This window comes from Dendropsophus ebraccatus, chromosome 1, assembly GCF_027789765.1.
Source record: "Dendropsophus ebraccatus isolate aDenEbr1 chromosome 1, aDenEbr1.pat, whole genome shotgun sequence".
NCBI lineage: Eukaryota > Metazoa > Chordata > Amphibia > Anura > Hylidae > Dendropsophus > Dendropsophus ebraccatus.
The window spans coordinates 33,422,504-33,437,610 of record NC_091454.1 but is presented as its reverse complement, the minus strand read 5'-3'; the positions used below and the strand labels follow the sequence as shown (position 1 = coordinate 33,437,610).

At 36.1% G+C, this 15,107-nt stretch overlaps 1 protein-coding gene across 11 annotated transcripts in view; it reads left to right on the top strand.

Moving 5' to 3' along the window:
• Positions 1 to 15,107, top strand: part of LOC138791883 (protocadherin gamma-A4-like) — a 255,016-nt gene that overhangs the window by 63,967 nt on the left and 175,942 nt on the right. The window contains exon 1 of one of the 11 annotated variants that reach the window (XM_069969267.1): positions 3,246 to 5,806. The exons of 9 other annotated variants lie outside the window; for them this stretch is intronic. In XM_069969267.1, coding sequence (XP_069825368.1) covers positions 3,389 to 5,806 — 2,418 coding nt within the window. In that variant the 5' untranslated portion in view covers positions 3,246 to 3,388. Of the gene's footprint in view, positions 1 to 3,245; positions 5,807 to 10,880; positions 13,445 to 15,107 lie in introns of those variants that run through there. One more of the 11 variants, XM_069969263.1, reaches the window with a different exon arrangement.

Below are 15,107 nucleotides of genomic sequence, written 5' to 3'. Positions count from 1 at the left end.
ATCACCTGCCAAACGGACTGCTGGACAGATCTTGGAATAAAAGCAGTTATCCGAAGGTACAAGTGCTTTGAGGGTTTCAGATTGTGGGTACAGAGTCACTTTAAGCTTAGGGCTCTTTTCTGATTATTCTTTAACCCACTGTTTGTTGGTTTATCTGTGTTGTCCAGTACTCTCCTTTAAGTCCTGGGTATCTTGGTTTGTTTGCAACCTTGTTTTCCTTGCACCATGAGTCTGTCACCCGCCTCCATGGACAAAACTTGCATCCTTAACAGCCAAGTCAAATCTGCCTTCTCTGCAAGCTCTCGTGAAAACCCAAAGGTAGCCTTAGATGCTGCCAACTGGCATAGTTTTGTACTTGTTTCTAACTTGACCATATTCTTCCCATGATACCAGATTGTCAAACATTTTTTTTAAATGAGCTTCAACAGTAATTATAAAAAAGTATTAATATAATTGAATATAATGGCATTAAACTACTAATCCTAAAATACTAAATTACTTGATATATAGTATACAGTAAAGTATATAGTCCTCATTTTTTGAGTGTGATGTCAAAAAAACATCACAAGAGCTTCTTTTTGACAGGGTAAACAACAGTGAAAATATGTCAACTTGAAATCTTTTAGTATGCCTAGATATACAACATTATTAATCCTGCACGTACAACTCAACTTTTTTTTACTGATAAAAATTAAAAATTTTCAGTTTTACTAATTGCCAATATGATATGCTTCAGTCCTGTATCTTTATGCAGCTTGTAAATTTCTTTTGTCTTTATTACACAATCATAATGAGCTAAGAATTCAGTGTTCATGCGTGTTCGTGTTCGTGCTAGTTTTTCTTTATAGTTTCCTATAAAGAATTCTAGCCAGTATGGCTATTTTCACACTATGTTTTTTTTTAGGTGGAAAGGCAGCTATGTTTTGATAATTACAGCCAAAAATAGTTGTATAGTTAATAAGGTTGAAAAGGACAAGGGTCCATCAAGTTCAACCTGTAATCAGATTGTGTTGATTCAGAGGAAAGCAGAAAGCCTCATGAGGCAGATGCCAATTACCCCATCACAGGGAGAAAAATGTCTTCCTGGCTCCAATATGGAAATCAGAATAAATCCCTGGATCAATGTTCTATCACAGGAAATCTAATGCCCATAATTTGTTATAATATATTTATGGAGAAAAGCATCCAGGCCTTACTTGAACTTATTTAATAAATCAACCATGACAACATCATGTGGCAGAGAGTTCCAAAGTACTCCTGTCTACGATGACGGTGAAACCTTTTATTTCTCTAGACATGGAGGATGCCCCACTGTGATGGTATGCCACCTTGTCATGGTGGGCACATAATGATCATTACTTATGGTCGTATTTTTCAAAATATGTCTGTATTTTCTCCTCAAAAAATGTTGTGTGTAAAACTTAATGATGTGTCGCTGCAGTGCATTAGATAGGCCCAGAGCCTTATTCGGTTGCCTGTCAGAACCAAATTATAGTTAACATGAACTAACCCTCAGTGGCAGAGCCAGCTGGGGAGAGAGAAACACAGACACGCAGATTGGTGTATTATTGAGTGGCTCTGAAAAATTTCCTAGTTCGGGATGGACAACCTAGGGGCCAACTTTGGCCTGCCCATAAACCACCCTTACAAATTAGCCTCCAATCACACTTCATTAGTATAATTAACTTATTTTAAGAAAAAACATATACTGCTAATTACTTCATACACTACATGGTGTTTAGACAGATCAAACACATGACAATTTCTTAAAGTTCCTCCAAATTCCTAGAAATTTTTTTTATTCTTTGTACATGGTTAATGTATATCCATTACAGTAACGTGGTGCATGGTGGATCTTAACCAACTGTGTGTGACTTCAGCCTAAAGCACTCACAGAAATAGCCAATTTACATTGACATAGGTAACAGCAATAGGAGAGGACACTCCTACTGCTCCATAGCTTGTAATTTCATAAAAATAATAATAATAATAATAATAATAATAATAATAATAATAATAATAAACATATACAGTTCTTAAGTGAGGTCGATGCACAGACTCCACTCTGGGCCGGGCCCTTCAATTAAAAGTTCAAACTACAATAACCTCGCAATCCTCTCTATCCTAGTACATAGAAGGGTTCACTGTACTTTGTACTTGTACACCTAACCTGTGCACATCTAAGGTGGTAGATGTTAACACAATATTGCTACCACAGATGTTTAGCTAAAAATTTTCCTTTAAAGCCCTAACTTGAGAATAGTAAGTAGGTACCTCTCGCTAATGTTCTCGGCCATAAATTTCTTATTTCTTTATTCATTAATTCTTTTATTGTTCTTTTTTTTTTGTAACTTCACTTCTGAATAAATGTTCAATCTATTTATTACGTGACTAGAAAATATTTATTTCAGGGAATCTATATCTTCCTATATATTTATGTTTTAATTTATATTCGAAAATAAATTGTCATTTTGTAGAACTAGTGATGATATAATACGATATCATGTGTGCTTTCAGTAGGATGAAAAAAACTTTATATCTGCATGACTATTACATATGAGATAATATAAGTGACTGTTATTGTCTTTCGATTAGAATTATTTAGTCATTGCTTTAACGACTTTTAGTATTCTACATGATAACTTGATCAGGAGCTTGTTGTGTGTTTGTAACATTACAGACGTGTGACTTTACAAGATTATATGTATTTTTGGAAGGGACATACTGGTGTATCTGGTGATAGTAAAGTAAGAGTGCTGGCTCAGGTCCCCAGTATATAATGTGGATAAGTCATGCCTAATATAAGTAATGGACGTCTATAGATCGGTTATCACTGTTTTAATAAAAATGATGCAATATCAATATTTAAAAAAAAAAGAAAGAAAAAAAAATGCTTTAACAGTAACAACTTGGTTAAGGTTTATATTTCAATTTGAATTTCATTTAAAGGCAAGTACTAAATTTAATATTTTCCCTTCAAATATCCTTAAATCTGCTCAGCAATTAGAAACATTTGAAAAAAAAATAATTACATTTTAGATTATTTGGGTAAAAGTTTTAAATTGTAACTATCTAAAAGATTTCAAAAGAAAAACATATACTTGCTGTTAATACAGAAACTCAGGACTGCAATTCCTCAATTTTTCCTCTGAGCGCCGCTGTTTAACCAATAAGGAGAGAAATGGAAAACTAGAGACATACTGGTATTTTCCTCACTCATACACATTATAGATCTGGAAGAAGAGGCACAGCCATATTCTATATCTTCTCTGAAGCAAACACTGGATTTTTCCTTTATGTTTTATAAAACAAGTGGATTATTTTTCTTGATTTACCAGTGGATTACAAACAGTCAAGTGGATTATTTTACAGCAAATATATTTTGAGAATGACTGAGAAGAAGCTTGTTCCAAAGATACACAAAGGACTCAGATGGCAAGTAACCATTTCTATCTTATTTTCCTGGCTGTGTCATTCAGTCTCTGGTCAGATTCATTATTCCATTGTAGAAGAAATGAGGAAAGACTCTGTTATAGCAAATATTGCAGATGACCTTGGATTAGATATTAAGCAGCTCTCATCTAGAAAACTGAGGATTGTATCAGATGTTTCAGAAAGATATTTTTATATAAGTCTAGATAATGGAAATTTATATATTAAGGACAGGATAGACAGGGAGACATTGTGTGGGGCAGCAGCCTCTTGCATTTTAGTCTTTGATGCTCTTACTGAAAATCCTTTAAATGTTTTCAGTGTCAAAATAGAAATTCAGGATATAAATGATAATTCTCCTGCATTCTACCCTGATGTATTTAGTATAGGGACAATTGAATTAACATCCGCAGGCACCAGATTTGCTTTACGAGCTGCAGAAGATCCAGACACTGGCTCTAATTCTGTACAGTCATATAAGCTCAGTGACAACCAGTATTTTACACTGAGTGAAGACACCAATCCAGATGGCAGCACATTTCTAGAGCTTGTCCTAGAGAAACCATTAGATAGAGAGACCCAGAGTCTTCATGAGCTCATACTAACAGCTATGGATGGAGGAAAACCTATGAGATCTGGAACTGCTTTAATAAGGATCATTGTTACCGATGTTAATGATAATTTCCCAATATTCACCCAGTCAGTATATAAAGTCAGTGTCAATGAGAATACTCCAGTGAATACAACAATACTCACTGTGAACTCCACAGACAAGGATGAAGGGGTCAATGGACAGGTCACATATTCCTTCAGTAAAACATCAGGAAATGTCCATCATACGGGAACATTCAGCATCAACCCTGTGACCGGGGACTTTAAAACACATAGTAAATTGGACTTTGAAGTGATGCAAAACTATGAATTATCGGTTCAGGCAAATGATGGTGGAGGCCTTGTAGCTCATTGTAAAGTATTAATAGAGGTAATAGATGAGAATGACAATGCTCCTGACATATCTATCACCTCATTCTCTACTCCTATTCCTGAGGACGCTGCACCTGGAACGATAATCGTACTGATTAAAGTCAATGATCAGGATTCTGGGGTAAATGGAGAAGTGGACTGTAAACTTATAGGTGATGTTCCATTTAATTTAATATCATCTGCCGGTTATTATAGAGTCATCACTGCTGGTCCATTGGACAGAGAAAAAGCATCTTCCTACAATATCACCATTTTAGCCACTGACAGAGGATCTCCTCCACTTTCCAGTAGAAGAACAATCACCTTGGATATTTCAGATGTTAATGATAACCCGCCATTGTTTAAGAAATCAAAATATTTTGCTTATGTACAAGAGAACAATTTACCAGGAGCCTCAATATACAGTATCCAGGCCATTGATCTGGACACCGGAGACAACGCTAAAATAATTTATTCCATTTCCAATGTGGATACAGATCTTCCAGTGACGGCTTACCTGTCCATAAATATAGAGACTGGAGTTCTCTACGCTCAGAGATCATTTGATTATGAGCAACAGAATGAGTTTCTAATACAAGTGTCAGCAAGAGACAATGGGTCTCCGTCATTGAGCAGCAATACAACACTAACAATCCGTATAGTGGATCAGAATGACAATGCCCCCCAAATCTTGTATCCATCTGCAGAAAGTGATGGATCAACTATGTTTGAGATGGTCCCTTTCTCCTCAGAGCCAGGATCTTTGGTAACCAAGGTGGTGGCAGTGGATGCTGATGCTGGACATAATGCTTTGCTATCTTATCATTGTCGGCCAGTATTGGAGTCACCATACTTTACAATCAGCCAGCACACTGGTGAAATAAGGACATCCCGAATCTTTCAAGAGAAGGATACATTAAACCATAAGGTCACAGTGATAGTGAAGGATAGTGGAGACCCCTGTCTTTCATCTTCCGTCACCATTAATCTTGTTATTGGAAATAATTTCCAACAAGTGGCCCCAAAATTTCAGAATAAAGTCACTGAGGAAGAACAGCAATCTAATCTACAGCTATACTTAGTGATCGGACTCGCTGTCATTTCCTTACTATTTATTATAACTGTTTTGTTGGTCATTATATCAAAGTATAAAAAATCCAAACCACTTCCAATGCTTGGAGCTCTAAGTTCTAATCTGTATCCACCAGTTGATCCTAGAATGTTAAGTCAGAATATAAATGGAACATTAACCCTTCCCTACTCATACAATGTATGTGTGGCATTGGACTCTACTGAGAATGACTTTGCCTATATGACACCAAATCAGAATGTTCCTGTGGAAAATCTTATTGATGCCGATGATTCTGGACTTGGAAGTGAAACTCTAAAAGTGGCTAACGGTTCTGTACAGGTGAGTAACTGTAAAACTCTACTTTTTGCTTAATTTGCATATGTATTCTTCTCCTGATCATGGATGTAAATGGTCTGTAACATAAGAAAATCACATATAGTTAAATTTATGTTTTTATTACAAACTTTTTGCTTTCCTTGTTTCTTGATTTTATTTGACTATCTACTTTGAATTCTTCTTTCACACTTTACAAGGCATAATAAGCTGAAGATACCTGTTGTTTCCAGTTTACTTTTTAAACTTTGCTGTGTAGACCGGGGCAGGACTAGCAGAGTTTAAAGAATGTTCCTACAGTAAGAGAATAGACTAATAAGGCTTAGTATTTATTTTCCTATGTTTCTTTTTTTTTTTTTTTTTTTTTTGGGGGGGGGAGATGGTACTGCTTCAGATAAACATGGCAATCAGGAATTTGTTACGATATCATAGTGAAGATACCATTGCTGGTATTGTTTTTATCCTTACACAAACAACACAGTCCTGGGTATCTTGGTTTGTTTGCAACCTTGTCTTCCTGGTACCATGAGTCTGTCACCCGCCTCCATGGACAAAACTTGCATCCTTAGCAGCCAAAGTCAAATCTGCCTTCTCTGCAAGCTCTCGTGAAATCCCAAAGGTAGCCTTAGATACTGCCAACTGGCATAGTGTTTTACTTGATTCTAACTTCTAACTTGACCATATTCTTCCCATGATACCAGATTGTCATTACATTTTTTTAAGTCAACTTCAACAGTAATTATAAATAAGTATTAATATAATTGAATATAATGGCATTAAACTACTAATCCTAAAATACAAAATTACTTGATATATAGTACAGTATATAGTCCTCATTTTTGAGTGTGATGTTATAAAACCATCACAAGAGCTTCTTTTTGGCAGGGTAAACAACATTGAAAATATTAGAAACATTTATAACTCTCATCATAGATAAATAAAAATTTTCAGTTATATTAAATATCTTTTATTAATGCATTACCCAACTTTAAAATACACGCACGGCTCACTTGCTCGCTTTATCAAGAGGCCTCTTGATAAAGCGAGCAAGCGAAACGTGTGTAGAGGCGCACATGGTAAACGGGGCGGTTGATTCCTGTTTGTTGCATGGGTAATGGGGTTTGCGGTGTTGGACATGCAGGGTTATTTACTTTATTTGTTGCCAGTGCTGCTTTATTGTGCAATATATTTATTATCATCAGGCAGAAGAAGAAGCGCTGTAGCAGGCTAAATTGGTACAAAATAGGTACAAAAATCCAAAGCACTCACCGGATCACTTGATCAAAGCACTTGATCCGGTGAGTGCTTTGGATTTTTGTACCTACCTGCTTGTGCCATATTTATTATCATAGTACTGCAGCTAATGCTTTGCAATTCCACTTTTGTAATTTGTATTTTAATTGGTACTTCCCTTCATTATTGTCCCTCACCTTGAATTGCTTCCCTATATTATTACTCATTATTACAACGGACCAGTGTTCAGTTAATAGATTTGTTTTGAATCATGTTACTAAAAACCTAATTATTTCTGTAATTTTTCTGACACTTTTTCCTATTTGTACAATATAACTATATACAGTATATATAGTTTTTAGGGGTGTATTTTAAACTTGGATAATGCATTAATAAAGGATATTTAATATAACTGAAAATTTGTATTTATTCTATGGTTTGAGTTATAGGCGTTTCTAATAACAATTTGAGCTCCCACCTTATGGTTACCAAATGAAATTAGTTTCCTTTTGGAATTTGTAGGTGTACCAACAGTGAAAATATGTACACCTAGATATCCAAAATTATTAAAGCTGCACGTAGAACTCAACTTTTTTATACTGATAGTGAAAATAATAATTTTCAGTTTTACTAATTGCCAATATGATATGCCTTAGTTCTGTATCTGTATGCAGCTTGTACATTTCTTTTGCCTTTATTACACAATCGCAGTGAGCTAAGAATTGATTTCAAACAGTGTTCGTGCATATTTGTGTGTATGTTCGTGCTAGTTTTTCTTAACACAAGATGAAGACCTATAAAGAATTTTAGCCAGTATGTCTATTCACACTCTGTTTTTTTAGGTGGAAATACTGTTATGTTTTGATAATTATGGCCATAAATAGTTATATAGTTAATAAGGTTGAAAAAGACAAGGGTCCATAAAGTTCAACCTGTAATCTGACTGTGTTGATTCAGAGGAAAGCAGAAACCCTCATGAGGCAGATGCCAATTACCCCATCAGAGGGAGAATAATTTCCCACTGGCTCCAATATGGTAATCAGAATAAATCCCTGGATCAACATTCTATCACAGGAAATCTAATGCCCTTTCAGAACCAGTCACACCAAACACACAGAGACAGTGAGCCCTGAGCTCAGCCCCGCCCACTGTCCCTACCTAATTGCCGCAATCTGCCCTAAAATGGCAGCTGACAACTTGGCGGCGATCCCTGGCCTGGATACGTGAAACAATAGACAAGACAAAACGAACAAACACAATAAGAATAGTCAGCAATCCGGGTCACAACAGTCTGGAGGCAAAAGTACAAAATTGGATCCAAAAGTGTAGTCAGAAAACAGGCAATATGATCAGGGGCAGGCAGCAAGCAAGGGAGGTCAGAGATACAAAGCAGGAATCAGGAGAAACCAGAAAACAGAACACACAAGCAGGCAGAGACTAAGTCAATAACCGGCAAGGCACAGGCAGAAACAGCTAACTAAAATAGGAGACCAGGAACCAAATACAGAAGATGATAGGAGGGACCAGCTGTCAATCACTGAGGCAAGGCAGGTTAACTGTTACATGACCAGAGGAAACTTAGCAGCACAGACACGGGTGGGGCAGGGAAAACAATTAGCAGACCAGAAGAAATAAGACACAGTTCAGACAGGGCAAAAACAAGGCAAACAAAACACAGAATAAATGCAAGATTATGGCCAAAATCACAGTCTCGGTCGTACCTTACGCACCGAGGACTGCGCCAAAGTTCCATTCATGACATGCCCACAATTTGTTATAATATATTTATGGAGAAAAGCATCCAGGCCTTACTTGAACTTATTTAATAAATCAGCCATGACTACATCATGTGGCAGAGAGTTCCAAAAAACTCCTGTCTACGATGATGGTGAAACCTTTTTTTCCTCTAGACAAAGAGGATGCCCCCTTGTGATGGTATGCCACCTTCTCATGTTGGGCACATAATGATCATTACTCATGGCCGTATTTTTTAAAATATGTCTATTTTCTCCTCAAAAAATGCTGTGTGAACATAGCCTAAACTTAATGATGTGTCACTGCAGTGCATTAGATAGGCCCAGAGCCTTATTCGGTTGCCTGTCAGAACCATATTAGAGTTAACATGGACTAACCCTCAGTGGCAGAGCCAGCTGGGGAGAGAGAAACACAGACACGCAGATTGGTGTATTATTGAGTAGCTCTGAAAAATTTCCTAGTTCGGGATGGACAACCTAGGGGCCAACTTCGGCCTGCCCATAAACCACCCTTACAAATTAGCCTCCAATCATACTTCAATAGTATAATTAACTTATTTTAAGAAAAAAATATATACTGCAAATTACTTCATACATTACATGGTGTTTAGACAGATCAAACACATGACAATTTCTTAAAGTTTCTCCAAATTCCTTGAATATTTTTGCATTCTTTTTACATGGTTAATGTATATTCATTACAGTAACGTGGTGCATGGTGGATCTTAACCAACTGTATTTGACTTATCACCTGTTCACCCTAAAGCACTCACAGAAATAGCCAACTTACATTGACATAGGTAACAGCAATAGGAGAGGACTCTCCTACCGCTCTATGGCTTGCAATTTTATAAAAAAAAAAAATTAAACAAATACAGTTCTTAAGTGATGTTGATGCACAGACTCCACTCTGGGCCAGGCCCTTCAATTAAAAGTGAAGTTCCAACTACAATAACCTCACAATCCTCTCTATCTTAGTACAGAGAAGGGTTCACTGTACTTTGAACTTGTACACCTAACCTGTGCACATCTAAGGTGAAAGATGTTAACACAATATTGCTACTGCAGATGTTTAGCTAAAAAATTTTAAAGCCCCCTTCAAAGCCCTATTAGTAAGTAGGTACCTCTCGCTAATATTCTCGGCCCCAAATTTCTTATTTCTTCATGCATAACTTTTTTTTTTTTTTTTTTGTAACTTCACTTCTAAATAAATTCTCAATCTATTTATCATGTGACCAGAAAATATTTATTTCAGGGAATCTAAATCTTCCTATATATTTGTATTTTAATTTATATCCTAAAATAAATTGTCATTTTGTAGAACTAGTGATGATATAATACGATATCATGTGTGCTTTCAGAAGGATAAAAATACTTTATATCTGCATGACTATTACATAAACGATAATATAAGTGACTGTTATTGTCTTTCTATTAGAATTATTTAGTCATTGCTTTAATGACTTTTAGTATTCTACATGATAACTTGATCAGGAGCTTGTTGTGTGTTTGTCACATTACAGACTTGTGACTTTACAAGAATATATGCATTTTTGGGAGGGACATACTGGTGTTATCTGGTGATAGTAAAGTAAGAGTGCTGGCTCAGGTCCCCAGTATATATTGTGGATAGGTCATGCCTAATATAAGAAATAGACGTCTATAGATCGGTTATCACTGTTTTAATAAAAATATTGCGATGTCAATATTTAAAAAAAAAAAAAAAAAAAAGAAAATGGTTTAACAGTAACAACTTGGTTAAGGCTTATATTTCAATGTTCATTTCATTTAAAGGCAAGTAGTAAATCACTAATATTTTCCCTTCAAATATCCTTCAATCTGCTCAGCAATTAGAAACATTAAAAAATATAATAATTACATTTTAGATTGTTTAGGTAAAAGTTTTAAATTGTAAACTATCTAAAAGATTTCAAAAGAAAAACATATACGTGCTGTTAATACAGAAACTCAGGACTGCAATTCCTCAATTTTTCCTCTGAGCGCCGCTGTTTAACCAATAAGGAGAGAAATGCAAAACTAGAGACATACTGGTATTTTCCTCACTCATACACATTATAGATCTGGAAGAAGAGGCACAGCCATATTCTATATCTTCTCTGAAGCAAACACTGGATTTTTCCTTTATGTTTTATAAAACAAGTGGATTATTTTTCTTGATTTACCAGTGGATTACAAACAGTCAAGTGGATTATTTTACAGCAAATATATTTTGAGAATGACTGAGAAGAAGCTTGTTCCAAAGATACACAAAGGACTCAGATGGCAAGTAACCATTTCTATCTTATTTTCCTGGCTGTGTCATTCAGTCTCTGGTCAGATTCATTATTCCATTGTAGAAGAAATGAGGAAAGACTCTGTTATAGCAAATATTGCAGATGACCTTGGATTAGATATTAAGCAGCTCTCATCTAGAAAACTGAGGATTGTATCAGATGTTTCAGAGAGATATTTTTATATTAGTCTAGATATTGGAAATCTGTATATTAAGGACAGGATAGACAGAGAGACATTGTGTGGGTCAGCAGCCTCTTGCTATTTAGACTTTGATGCTGTGACTGAAAATCCTTTAAATGTTTTCAGTGTCAAAATAGAAATTCAGGATATAAATGATAATTCTCCAGTATTTCACCCTGATGAATTTATTGTAGAGACAATTGAATTAACATCAGTGGGAACTAGATTTGCTATGCGAAATGCAGAAGATCCAGACACTGGTTCTAATTCTGTACAGTCATATAAGCTCAGTGACAACCAGTATTTTACATTAAGTGAAGACACCAATCCAGATGGCAGCACATTTCTAGAACTTGTCCAAGAGAAACCATTAGATAGAGAGACCCAGAGTCTTCACGAGCTCATACTAACAGCTATGGATGGAGGGAAACCTATGAGATCTGGAACTGCATTAATACGGATTATTGTTACTGATGTTAATGATAATTTCCCAATATTCACCCAGTCAGTATATAAAGTCAGTGTCAATGAGAATACTCCAGTGAATACAACAATACTCACTGTGACCTCCACAGACAAGGATGAAGGGGTCAATGGACAGGTCACATATTCCTTCAGTAAGACTTCTGGGAATGTCCATCATACCGGAACATTCAGCATCAACCCTGTGACCGGGGACATTAAAACACATAGTAAATTGGACTTTGAAGTGATGCAAAACTATGAAATATCTGTGCAAGCTAAAGATGGAGGAGGCCTTGTAACCCACTGTAAAGTGATAGTAGAAGTCCTCGATGAGAATGACAATGTTCCGGGGATATCTATCACCTCATTCTCTACTCCTATTCCTGAGGATTCTGCACCTGAAACAATAATCGCTCTGATTAAAGTCAATGATCGGGATTCGGGGGTAAATGGAGAAGTGGACTGTAAGCTCATAGGTGACGTTCCTTTTAATTTAATATCATCATCTGCCGGTTATTACAGAGTTGTCACTGCCGGTCCTTTGGATAGAGAAAAAGCATCTTCCTACAATATCACTATTGTAGTCACTGACAGAGGATCTCCTCCACTTTCCAGTAGAAGAACAATCACCTTGGATATTTCTGATGTTAATGACAACCCGCCATTGTTTAAGAAATCAAATTACTTTTCTTATGTACAAGAGAACAATTTACCAGGAGCCTCAATATACAGAATCCAGGCCATGGATCTGGACACTGGAGACAACGCTAAAATAATTTATTCCATTTCCAATGTGGATACAGATCTTCCAGTGACGGCTTACCTATCCATAAATATAGAGACTGGAGTTCTCTACGCTCAGAGATCATTTGATTATGAGCAACAGAATGAGTTTGTAATACAAGTGTCAGCAAGAGACAATGGGTCTCCGTCATTGAGCAGCAATACAACACTAACAATCCGTATAGTGGATCAGAATGACAATGCCCCCCAAATCTTGTATCCATCTGCAGAAAGTGATGGATCAACTATGTTTGAGATGGTCCCTTTCTCCTCAGAGCCAGGATCTTTGATAACCAAGGTGGTGGCAGTGGATGCTGATGCTGGCCATAATGCTTTGCTATCTTATCATTTTTGGCCAGTATTGGAGTCACCATACTTTACAATCAGCCAGCACACTGGTGAAGTAAGGACATCCCGAATGTTTCAAGAGAAGGATACATTAAACCATAAGGTCACAGTGATAGTGAAGGATAGTGGAGACCCCTGTCTTTCCTCTTCCGTCACCATTAATCTTGTTATTGGAAATAATTTTCAACAAGTTGCCCCTAAATTTCAGAATAAAGTCACTGAGGAAGAACAGCAATCTAATCTACATCTATACTTAGTGATCGGACTCGCTGTCATTTCCTTTCTATTTGTTATAACTGTTTTGTTGGTCATTATATCAAAGTATAAAAAGTCCAAACCTCTTTCAATGTTCGGAGCTCTAAGTTCTAATCTGTATCCACCAGTTGATCCCAGAATGTTCAGTCAGAATATAAATGGAACATTAACCCTTCCCTACTCATACAATGTATGTGTGGCATTGGACTCCACTGAGAATGACTTTGCTTACATGACACCAAATCAGAATGTTCCTGTGGAAAATCTTATTGATACCGATGATTCTGGACTTGGAAATGAAACTCTAAAAGCCTCTAACAGTTCTATACCGGTGAGTTACTATAAAACTCTACTTACATACTTTAATGGCTGAATTTTTATAAATGTAGATACTAATTTGGTGCATTTTCTTAAAAAATCAGAAACTGTATGTACAGTTAATATGATTAAAATACATTAAAATCCTCATCTTTTAGCATACCTTGCAGTTAAAAAATGTTTACAGATTTATTGTGATTATTGTGGAGTGGAGACCAAGTGATTTTAGGGGTCTCACTTCTGTAATTAAGGCCCTAAGAGTCTCTGTCATGGTGCATAACTGTTTAGACTGAATACAGTAGCATTGTGCTTAAGAATTTTTAGAATGATTTACAATATGGTACTATTTATGTAAAGAAAAATGGTTATGTATGCATTGGCTTTGCAAGTTACTATGTGAGCAGAAAAGAATAAGAAATCAGCAATAAGGAAGGTGTTCAACTGAACACTGAACTGCTAATGCTGATAGAGAAGACTTGATTTACCTTTAAGTGACAGAGTGGATCCTCTGGTGGTGGGAGGCCTTAGCTTGTATGCAGACAGTCTAGGGCTTGTTTCCATTTTTCTTGCATTCAACAATAGCTGATCGCCTCCATCTTGTTTCGCTTGTTACTAGAGACTTCCCCTGTCAGGCATTCAGTATACTGCGGTTTGTACAGAGGCACTTAGTGGCCAAGACTTCAGATATATTTATTTGAGGTGAGAAGTAATTGTAAATGAGGTGAAATATTGGCTGTGAAATAGAGAAAAGTTTAAATTACAGTGACTTTTAAAGATTTATTATATGGATTTCAAATATTATCTGAATAAATTTAATTATGATTTTATTATGGTTTTATTTTTTGCTGTTTTTCTTATTTTTACACTGAGCACTATAACAGGCCCATTTCCTGTCCTGTATGCTTACTTTTTACTGTTTAGCCACAGAATAACAGCACTATATACAGATTGACTATGTTCACACTATGTATATTTGAGGCTGTATTTGTGAGGCTGTATAGCAACCAAAACCAGGAGTGGATTGAAAACACAGAAAGGCTATGTTCACATAATGTTGTAATTGAGTGGATGGCCGTCATTTAATGGCAAATTTTTGCTGTTATTTTAAAACAACGGCTGTTATATTGAAATGATGGCAGTTATTTACCGTTATATGACGGCCATCCACTCAATTTCAACATTGTGTGAACAGAGCCTTTCTGTGTTTTCAATCCACTCCTGGTTTTGGTTGCTATGAGGACCTGACTTGAGGACCAAATACTGCCTGAAGTATACAGTGTGTGAACCCAGCCTGATAAGGCAGAGTATTTACTGAAACTTCCTTTTTACTACCTAACGCTATAATAGCCTAGAAAAGATGTTCTTTAAACTATCTTCCATAGATATGTTTGAGCTACCATACAGCATACATATTTTACTGTGCTGTCTATTCAGATGATACATGAGAAAATGTGTGTCCCTAATATGCCAGTCTCAAGAAAAGTGTTTTTTTTTTTTAATACTCTAAACCTGACACCCTTGTACCACTGCACCATATTTAATATATTCTTATCTTAAGTGTTTCTGTTTCTGTAACTTCAATAGAGCTTGTGCGGTACAGTAGAATACATGCTTAACCAAGGCTCCATACAAGCCTCTCATTGTGGTCCTACGATTAAGGACAAATGGAAGAACAT